The sequence below is a fragment of the Melopsittacus undulatus genome, chromosome 21, assembly GCF_012275295.1.
Source record: "Melopsittacus undulatus isolate bMelUnd1 chromosome 21, bMelUnd1.mat.Z, whole genome shotgun sequence".
Lineage (NCBI taxonomy): Eukaryota > Metazoa > Chordata > Aves > Psittaciformes > Psittaculidae > Melopsittacus > Melopsittacus undulatus.
Window position 1 is genome coordinate 1,528,051 of NC_047547.1, and position 10,928 is coordinate 1,538,978.

At 43.5% G+C, this 10,928-nt stretch overlaps 1 protein-coding gene across 1 annotated transcript; it reads right to left on the reverse strand.

Annotated features, from left to right (window-relative positions):
- Nucleotides 1-208: 208 nt before the first annotated feature.
- HOXC11 (homeobox C11) lies at nt 209-2,411 on the reverse strand. Its single transcript, XM_005141773.2, has 2 exons — nt 1,736-2,411; nt 209-441 (listed from the first exon to the last, which is right to left on the reverse strand). The coding sequence occupies exons 1-2, from the start codon at nt 2,409-2,411 to the stop codon at nt 209-211; spliced, it is 909 nt and encodes a 302-aa protein (XP_005141830.1).
- Nucleotides 2,412-10,928: the final 8,517 nt, after the last annotated feature.

Here is a 10,928-nt window from a genome sequence, read left to right on the forward strand (position 1 = left end):
CCTGGAATTCAAGTCCTTGAAGCGGGAACTGAAAGAAAATCTCACTCCTTTTGTTACTCGGCGCTGTCCCAGGCATAGTAACATATAAGTAACGAAAAGGCTTAAACTTTGAGGTTGCTTTGTCGACTCAGAGGGCAAAGCCCTGCTCGCAACTGTTCCTTCCTCGACACACCGACCCTTCACCAGCAGAGGGGATTTCAAAAGATGTTCACAACAAGGGATTTCCAGAGAAATACTGCAGGCGGTCTCTGCTTAGTTTTTTTTCTTTCATTCTTCTGTTCTGAAACCAAATTTTAACCTGTCGGTCAGTGAGATTTAACATCCTAGACAACTGGAGCCTTTTCTCTTTGTTTATATAGACATTGAAGAAAAATTCTCTCTCTAGCTCTCTGATCTGGAATTTCGAATAGGGACATCTCTTCTTCCTTGTTCTGGGAGCACCTTAAAAGAACCAGAAGGCAGGGTAAACATCCTAAGGAAATGCAAGACACAGACTCATCTTCACAGCTGATCAGATAAATAGGAGCAGCTTAATAACTCCAGATATTAATGCAGGGACGGGGGGGGGATATCTTCCAGCAGTTCGCCTATTGTTAGGGGTAGCAGAGGTGAGGTTACACAGGGTCTTAAGGACCGTGGTGGAATCATTTTCCCACTGCACGGAGCTTTATGCAGGCACATGCAGAGATTTTCGGTGCTTATTTATTGCTTAAATAAGGAACAGCCTTGGACTGGAGGCAGCAGGCTGCTGGAGCAGGGTTAGAGAAGCTGGGAAATCTAAAAGTAAAAAAGCCCCACGCTCAGCTGCAAATCTGTTATCTGTATAGAAACAGCATGAGCAAGGTTGGAATCAGAGGAACTAGATATTACGTTCCGCATAAGTTTTTTATTAACTCCAGTCCTCGCCACACACGCAAAAAGGAATCAAAGTCAAAAAAGAACTTTGCATCTGAGCTGCAAAAGGGGACTTGCACCACGAAAGCAAATAGAAAAACACGACAACCCTCCCCTCTTCCCAAAAAAGCCCCACGCTGAACGCCAACTTGCAAGGTTGCCTGGATCCAGCCTCTAAAACAGCTCCAAGACTGCCTAGAAAACGTGAGTGCATGCAAAAAACACCCCCCAGAAGACCCAAACAAACAGAGACGTAAGTAAAAGCCCTTCCTGACAAAAGCTGGACGCTCCACTAGCCTCGAAGGAGAATAAATGCCACTTTAAACTGAAAAATCGAAGAAAACGCCCAGCTTTGCCTGCGAATTCGGCAGATTTCCCCCTCAGCACTGCACCCCCAGCAAGAGAAAAGACTCGACATACAGTTTTAATTAAAAAAGAAAGAAAGAAAGGGGGAAAAAAGCCGCCCCGAAGATTTTGCATGCATCTTAGTGCCTAAAAGAAAGCACAGGCAGCTAAAGTAGTGTTCTGCCCAATTGCCTTTTACCCTCAGCAACCCGGGACCAAATCCTTTTAAAATGCTCATGTAAGTTCATGATCAAAGTTAATATTTGTCACGATGGTGTGCTTTTAAAATTTCACAGACTCTAAGATACTGTGTCTGCACCTAACATCTCCATTTTTTTCAAAGAGCTTTTCCCATCGTAAAAATTCTTCTCGTTGGAAGAAAGAGCTTTGTAGGTTATAATAAAATCCTTTGAATGCTTATAAAACTCCACATAAAATTTGACCGACAAAACACACGGGCTAGTCCCTTAACCTTTCCATTTACTGCTCTACCTACTCGAATTGCTGCTTTTGCTTCCTTCCTTGGTGACAGAAGAGGACGAGGCTGAAGACCCTGGGTTTGTGTTTTCCTCCTCATCTTCCGGGTCTATACCTTGCTCTCCGCGGGATGACAGTGCGTGGGGTTGGGACTCTGCCTCCACTTTGCCCTCACCCTTCTGCAGGCAGCTCTCAGCCGGATTTTCCGCCCCACAATAGGCATTTTCGAAGAAGCGGTCGAAACCTTGGGGCAAGACAGTGTTTTTGTTCATGCTGGTGTAGAATCCCGTCGGTGCCGGGTGGTTGGAGCTGGGGTGGTGGTGGCTGTACACGCTCTCGTTTTTCATTAGCATTTCGGTCATGGTGGAAGGCGGGATGCACTCTCTATGCATCAGATCTTCTGCGGAATAACACGAGGCGTAATTGCTGCGGTGGTGCCATTTACTCGAGGGGTCTAGACCATAGGAGACCTCTCGCACGGGCTGCACTTGCGAGAGGTTGGTGGAGTAAGGGTAGGAGATTTGGCGAGAGGGGGCCTGTGGCAAGAAAGATGACACAGTTGAAAATTCAGGGACGTAATAGGTACAGCTGGGGAGGTAGAGATTGGAAGCGCAACCTGCCCTTTCTCCAAACTCAGCGCTCCTCTCCTTACGCGACTGGGAGCAGAAGTTGCCCAGGTTCACCGAGTTAAACATCTTTCTCCTTTTCTTCCTCCTATAGCTAGATGTTTGGGATCCGATGTGCGGAGGGGAAAAAATTTGGGAAGGCGAGATGACGCGCTATCCGTCTTAGTCGCTCCGGCGGACACGTGATCCAAAGTAGATATTGTCATATATCAGTTTGGAGCACTTAGATGCGTAGGAGTGGTTCACTTAGGTAAGATCTCAGAGGTTCAAACGATTGGTTTGCAAACACCGCAGAAACATTATGAAAATCAAGGGCAGATTTGTATTCATTTTCCTGAAGGCACACCCCTTGTAAGCACTCGCAGCAGAACAAGTACAAGGGGCGGCTTGTGAAGTTGCTGCCTTTTTTTTTTCCTTCCTTTTTTTTTTTCCTTCCTTTTTTTTCCTGCTTTTTTTTTCTTCGCTTTTTTTTTTACCCCTTGCCTTTTCTTTTTCCCTTGTTTCTTTTCCCCTTGCCTTTTTTCTCTTGCCTTTTTTCCCCTTGTCTTTTCCCCCCTGCTTTCCCCCCTTTTTTGCCCTTCTTATTTTTTTCTTGCCTTTTTTCTCCCCCGTGCTTTTATTTTTTCTTTTTCTTGCCTTTTGTTTTATTTTCCTGGCTTTTTTTTCTTTTTTCTTTTTTCCTTTACCTCCTCTCCTTCCTATGTGGATTCCGCTTGCTGCTTTTCAGCAGGGTTTGGAGATGGGGTGTGGGCGATTTGGGCTGGGGAGGAGGACGGAGGGAGGGTCTTAGGATGCTCGAACGGTGCTTTTCCACCCTTTTAAGAATATATCTTAATTACGCTGATTATTCTAATTTATTATTATGGCTATTTCTATCCTTAGAAGTGTTCCTGAGTAGGCTGTAGGTAGCTCAATAAAATCGCTGGAGACGCAGAAGTAAGTTTTCCAACATTTCCCAAACCCTTGCTGCAGGCGGGAATGCCCAGCTCTCCCTACAGCTGGGCTGCTAAATTCTAACTATATCTCTACTATCTGGGAGTGAGGGGGTTGGTGCTAATTAACAAGCTTCTAACATACGCTAATTATGTTGATCTCTGTGTGCGCATCAACTATACATCAACCAAGTTGGCGTGCTTTATGGAGAATATACCATTTGAGCAGTGACAGCATGCGGGGGAACGTGTGAAGTTTCCAACTTCCGAGTTAAAGCAGGCCTGGCTTAATGACTTTTGATATCGAATTAGTGATATATCAGGGCATAGAACAAATGAATTAAGTCAATGTCTAATAAATATTCGAAAACCTCCTTTAATGTTTGGTTAAATATTTATTACGTAAGAGTGGCATATTGAATATTTAATGCAATTGTTTATTGTCAATCAATGAATGTACTTTCAGCAATACTCTCATCATTTATTCTTCCAGCTGAATTAAAAAGGATATTCTTATTAAAGTCATTTGTCTTCTATCCTGTGCCCCGGAGCCTCCTCTTGTTCTGCCCTTGTGCATTTTCAGATTAAAAAATACAGATATCGAAGCATTGACAGATCTTTGGCGAGTTTTGCAAAGAACTGTTAGGCGGAAGGAAGGAATTACATGGGAAAATGATAATAATTAAAAAATCTCTTCTGCAAACCCATTGGAAATGTGCACATCAAGGACGTGTAAGTTCCGCGGCACCAGGCTCCGAGGGGTTATTCCATTCAAATAATCTTAAAGGAACAAATTTGTCTGCAACAATTGGGCACTTATCGGGTTTTCACCTGGATGGGAAATCATCTGCTTGAGGTGGAAAATCTTTCTTTGCTGAGCAGAGGCGGCTGCTGCTTACATCTATTAATGAAAATATTGCAGCGCATCCCTCCTTTTTTATCCTTTTCTTTACAGGATGCCACCGAGGCGTTTCTTTCCCCTTAAATTACACATTTTAAAACGCCCAGTAAGAGGAAGAATAAATAAAAATATTGAATTACCCAAGCGTAAATGCGACCTAACTCTATCATGGTGCGTTGGATACTCCGAGCAGATCTGATGCACCAGGAGAGAGCGAGAGGCGTTTATAGAGAGGATTTTGCTAAATCGAGTTGCAGCAAATTCAAAGAGTAACAAGGAAGAAAAGGCAAATCTCAGCCATACAGCAGGAAAAGCCCCGGCGGCTGCAACATTTTTGCTTTGCTCCCCTAAGAACTCATGCATAAATTCATCTGAAAATAACCAATTCGCCAAAAAGGAGCAACAGAGGGTCCCAGTCCTGCTCGGGGGTGTCCCTCCTGGAGCTGGGCATTCCTGGGAAGCTCCTTTTCCACTTCGCTCTTCTTTATTTAATTTGATTTAATTTGCTATCACCCAACCTGCTGTTAGAGGTTTAACCAGGGTGGTTGCTTAATTCGTAGGGGAGAGGGAGAGAATTGGACAGGAAAACGCACCTTTTCTGCTAAAACTACACATAGCCTGCAGTTCTGCAGCAATACAAGGGGAAAATAAGAAAAAAACCAGATTATTTTCACAAGAGAAGACAGCCTCACAAGTCCGTACCTTGCAGCCGAGCAGAGAGCAAAGGATTTCAAGATGCCTGAGCAAATAATAAGACGGGTATTTCAGTAAAGCTTCCCAAACTACAGTGTTTATCAGGCGGTGTGCCTGGATTTTTATGTATTTATTAGAAAATCTTGAAGGAAAACATGGCGGCTTCGCATGTTAAGGTTGTGGGCTCTTCCTCACTTTGAGCCTTCCTCAACCTCTAATGCAACAATGCACTCCTGATCATTTATTCCCATTAATTTCTGCATTCTCTCCCTCCCCTCTAGCTTTGTATTTTCTGTTTAAAGAGCCGTTCTCATAAATCCCTTTTTATAAGGGATCAGGGCATGCGAGTGTCTCTGAACGCGTGTGTGTGGAGACAGAGATGTACACACAGATAAATACCTCTGGAATCACAAAATGAGCTACGTTTTCCTCTCTCATGCACCGTTTAGCTGATGAATATATATATACTCGTATATATATTCATATATATACATGGGCAAGAAGTCTGGCTGCAGATACAGATTTCTTCAGCTTTGTAATCCACCCTGTTTTATGACTTAGATGTCGTTTTTGGCAAAACTTTTAATTAAAGTGTCAGCGATCTTTTAACTTGGCTTTTTATGGACCTATATTAATACTAACTACAAACTAATAATGTTAAGCTATTGTTTATGAGTGTAATTATTTTTTCGCCTATTCCCTCCTGTTTGCAACCTGCGTGAAGAATCTTCTCCCTCCGATTAAAAGGGTAAAGGCTCTAAAGTAGACTCTTTTTGTTATATTTATTTCTATCTAGATTCCATAGGAAGGCTGTAGGCATGGAGCTTTGCATCCAGAGGAGGAATTAGAGCGGATTGTTGGAAAAAAACAATATCCCAGTAGCTCTTTAAACCCAAAACAAAGCACATCTACCCCCCAAAATACCCCAACACAAGAGCAAAACAACAAAAATCCGTGTGGCACAAACTCGCCGTCTCTCTTCTAGGTACGTGAATAATTTATTGCTCTTCGTAGGTAAATACATCTAAACCAAGTCCTGGTGTCGTTTTGGGGTTTTAAACCCGGTTTAAAGGGTAGGATTTGCCTGCTTCCTGCAAGGAAGCAGAGATGAGGCAGCTGTGGAGTCACAGCACTTGAATTTGACCACCAAAGTGACCACCATAAAACGGAATGAGGGCTGGCGGCTCGCATTCCTTTTGGTTGCCCTTCAAAAAAAAAAAAAAAAGAAAAAAAGCAAATAACTTTAAGGCATAGCCTTAAAGCATCCAGAGCATTTCAATCCCTTCGGTTTTTAAACCTGCTTCATTTCCTAGCGAATAGGAAAGGTTAGAGCATAGAGGGGGAAATTAAAGAAAAGCTGTATTTGCGCTCTTGAAAAGGGGAAAAAAATCCAGGGGAACTTGAGAAGGGGGGAGGAAAGGTCTGATTTTCTTGATTTTGAAGTGACTGTGTGTATAAGATAAAACAAGAGGACTTTCCCCCCTTTTTTTACTTGTCTTAGCCAGAGGAAAGGAGAAAGAGGCGCAGTGCCGAACTCGTCTCTCCTTGTGCCTGTTCTGCAATTCTAAATACCCAGCTTTATGTTGGCACCTGAACCGGAGACCTTTTTCTGCCCAAATTTCCCCAGCAGAAAAAGCAAAGTACAAGGGGAGAAAAAAAAAAATCAACCCCTCCCAAGCTATACCCCCCTTGCTCCGGAGTCCGCACTCATTTGCCTGATATAATGCAAACACTTAACACATTTAACAGCGTTTTCAGCAGGCAAATAGGCTCAAGGCTTCTGAGATGTGTTTTGCGTTACTAACAGGAATTTTAAAGGGATGTCAGAAGCATTTCGTGACCAAAAAAACATTGTAGCAATTGTACCCAAATCAAAAAGTTGGAGTTGTGAAAGCTGGCTTTAGCTGATCTGTGTAAACATCTGAAGTTATATTTTGATTTAGGTTAATCCTGTACTTGAACTCTTCTCAATAAATCATTCATCTATTTTTTTTCCTCCTTTTTTTCCCTTCCACTGGGTAGAGTACATATTATTTTTGTTTCCTTCCCCGCAAAGCTGAGGCTATTTGAAAGCAATGTAAATTTGTTAGCAACCTCCCAACCTCGCTCAAAAACTTGTTTGTAAGTATTGCCATAAAGAAGTCTTTGTCTGAGCCTGTACAGTAGGAAAACTACTGAATGGAGAGGAAAAAGGAGGGGGCAGGGAGATGCTAGGAAATAATTGAAAATATTAGATTTTATACCAACCTGGCTTACCATGTTACTCATTGCTACTCACTCTGTTCTCAAGATAGCTGATGCAAGAGCCTGAATCTTTCCCTATTTCAGCCAGTTGATCTGAGTTTGCATTGAAGGGATAAAAAGAGTGGAGTTTTCCCAACCTGTGTTAACCTGTGCTCACTCGGGGTAGAAATGTGGTGTTGGGGAGCACAGAGCACTTCTGTAGCAGCTGCATCTCTCCGCAGCTGCAGAGATGTGCTTCACTTTTGCTAAATAGGCTCCAACTTGTGATGTCTAATGACTTTGGCCTATCAGATGTTCTCAGAGTGATTTTTCCCTCCCTTCCACGACGGTATTACAATTACTTCCTCAGATGGACTTCAAAAAAAGAGAAAGAAAGGAAACTCAGGCCAGTAAACAGATCACTAGACACCACGTATGGGTAGAGGAAATCTGAAGGGAGAGACAATAGCTACAAGTGGGAAGCGCTTGGAAAATATTATAGCCCCCAAATGGCAAAGATAAATTTAATTGGATGGACGCCAGGCTGCGAAAGAAAACTATATAAGCTGTGAACAATTCAAAGGGGGAAAAAAAGGAGAGAGAGGAAAAAAAAGTCGACTTAGATCTCTCTAGACCTGAGCTGCAAGTTCAAAATCATGTGGACTTAATCAAGATAAAAGCAGATTGAACTCTGCTTCCCAACCGCAGGCAAGGCTGGGACCGTCTGGGATAAAAATGTGCTGCGAGTGTCAGCTTCAAATAGAAGTGATGCTGAAGAGGCGTTAAGAAGAGTTAGGCTTGATAATCACCAACATCACTAAGCTTTTGCCAATCGGCCTTCCCCCTCATTTTCTTCTTCTCCTCAGCTACGGCTCCTTCTCCCCCTTCTACGCAGGGAGAGCTGAGCCCAATGGAATATCGATGCTTCCATCTATTTATTTACCTTGTTTCCCCTGCAGAAAGCTGCTGAAGCCTGGCGAGGTTTGGGGAATGCAAGTAAAATTTCACAGCGTCCTAAACTCGCTCCTAAAGTCCCTGAGAAACTCAGCTTAGAGGAGACAGGAAACCCAGAGGAGCTCGTTAAGCGACACCTATTTCTATTCAACAGACTCCCTCTCTTCCCCCCCTCTCCAAACCTCTACAAATGCTTATTTAAACACAAAGAAAGACATATAAAACACACCTAAACCTCAAAAATAAATAAATAAAGCAAAGCTTTTATTCGCCAGACATCCCCTCTTGATAACTTTAGCAGCGCCACTAAAGTGTGCAAAAACTATGTAAAAAGTAGGAAATTGCGGCGGGGAAAAAATGTATTTTCTGTTGGGTAATCCCTTTATTAGCAAAAGAGCCCCGAAATGCAAAATTCAGAATAGAATGTGGGCGGTTAATCTGCCCCAGCCTTATTAAAACCGCACACGCGTTTGCATGCGTGGTATTTAATCCTTAAATACTCAGGAAATCGTTTCCAAGTATTGCACTTTAAGCCTCTTGCTCCCGCATTCCCTTTTTTATTATTTTTTAATATTTTTCTTTCCACAACAGCCAGCACCTCCGTGTATTTCTCTCTGATTAGCATTGATCAAAGGCGAATCTCAAGAATTTATGGGGATAAACTTCAATAATTCGCAATCGGGGGCGCGACAGAGCTGGGTTCTCTCTCCCATCCCGCATTAATCAGAATGAAATGAAACAAAATCCTTCAGCTGCTTCACGGGGTGACATTTTCCAAATGTATATCCTGGTTTTAGAAGATAAATGCTGTCGGGGAAGGTAGAGCGGTGGAAAATGTCTGTGGCCGCCCCATTCCGTCTACCTATGGAGCTAATGTAGATATACGTTATATATGAAGTGTATAACCTGCCTTCCCCTATGCACTCACGGCCCTCCGCCTCTAAAATATTCTCTCGCACGCAAAAGCTCATCCATCTCTATTTTCAGTTGGAGAAGCAGAGGGATCAGGGCACGAAAATCTGTTCACTTTATTTCTGTGCCTTCTGCAAGCAGCTCCTTTATTCCCCCGCAGAATAACCCCTATATTTGCATCTTTTTCTTCATCGGAGGTGAGGATTGAGTGATTTAGTGGTGCCGCATTCAGTTGAAATTAATATATATGTCTAAATTAATGTATCCAGAGTTCTCCTTTAATAAGGTACTGGCTTTAAAATACCTCATGTACAGAGAGCAGATAAATTACGAATTAAACATTGGTCCAATGATTGGACTCTTATCTAATCCCTCCTCCTAGTCCCTCACGTCTTTCTTTCCTTCTTTCCTTCTTTCTTACCTTCTTTCTCTCTTTCTTGTCTTCTTTCTTCCTCTCTTCCTTTCATTCCTTGGTCTTTATTTACCTCTTTCACTCTTCTTTCTCCTTTCCCATATTCATCAGAAATTTGTGTCTATAACACGGACAACTCTGTGCAGAAGTATTAAGTTATTTGTTCTTATACCCTAAATGCTCCCAGATCTTTATCCATAGCTATATTACACCTGTGTATGCATTCTTATTCTATGGATTTCTATCCCATAGAACATAGCTTTTCCCAAATAATCATATATCTCTTCACATCAAATGAAAGTAAGCATATGCAAAACTGTCTTTTCCATTTATCTTCCCCAAAATCAGGGGGAATATTTAGCACTATTTTCTCGTGGAAGTGGAAAATATAGAGAAGTGGAGCCTTTTTTCCTTCTCTCGGTGTTTGGGGGCCTGGGTTGCAGCATCAGGCAATGCTCGGTCCACTCGCAAGGTCTTGGGGCTTTTCGGATGGCCATTGTCACATCTGTGGGGCCCTTTCTGTCACCAGGGGGGACACACCACCACCATACTCCCCCTCCCACACCCCCCACCCCCCGAAATCTGCCTGTTAGAAGAGAAGGAGGAAAACGTCCTCGAACAGAGAACATCCACATTTGAATGGGTGCCGTCGCCACTCCAGGCTCGGTAAAGGCAGCCACACCACTCACAGGGAGGGAGGAAAGATTTGGGGTTCTGGGGAGGGGGAATTGGGGTGCAAAGACACAGACCTAGACCTGGTGAATGTCCCCTCCCGGCCAAGCTTTTTCCTCTTTCTGCTGTTTTCCTACGGCCCGAGCGTGGTGGGGTTTGCTGTTTCGGGTGCGTTGGGTTGGCTTCTATCCTCTTTGTTTATAGATACATATTATTTTTTAGTTTCTCTCTTCCCCCCCCCCCCCCCTTTCTTCCCCTCCCCCCCTTGGTTTTCTTTCTGTATTATTATTTTCTGGTCTTCAGGATTAAAACAGCTCCTGGGGAAAGGGAGACAGGGGAAGGGCAGCAGGACTTATGGCGAGGGAAGAGGTAAAGAGACTCGGGGATTTCACCCCCACCCCCACCTCTTACACCCGACCCCCCTTTTCACCCCTTCCCTGCGTTCTTATTAACCCCTTCCCCGTTCCCCCCGCCGTCCCCCCCGGACTCTGCCCCTACTCAGGACTTTCCCAGGAGCCAAACATGAGCAGAAACCGCTTTGCCCAAGCATTAAAATCCACATTATTTTATTCCATTTATCCCCATCTCCGAGCACAGACAGCACAGGAGCTTGGCTCACCCCCCAAATCCCCTACCCCCACCTAATCGTCCCTTTTTTATTTAATAATTACCCTTCCATGCCCGTTTTTTCCCCTTTTCGAGGCAAAAAAACCCCAAATTCCCTCTCTCCCTCCCTCCCTTCCTCTGTCCCTTCACCCCCTTCATTCTTTCTTTCTGCCTCTCTCCTTACCGAGCGAACTTCATTGTTTTCTGGAGGAAATGGTAATGTTCAGACATTAAACCTTAATTGGGCTTTTCTTTATGATGTTTAATTTCCTCCATGGCAG

Bases quoted from the DNA above. Each gene is read 5' to 3' on its own strand.
- HOXC11 (XM_005141773.2), bottom strand. From the start codon at position 2,411: ATGTTTAACTCGGTGAACCTGGGCAACTTCTGCTCCCAGTCGCGTAAG. The intron at 442-1,735 runs GTAGGTAGAGCA...GGTTCTTTTAAG, and splicing joins AAGCAAAAGCAGCAATTCGA to GTGCTCCCAGAACAAGGAAG.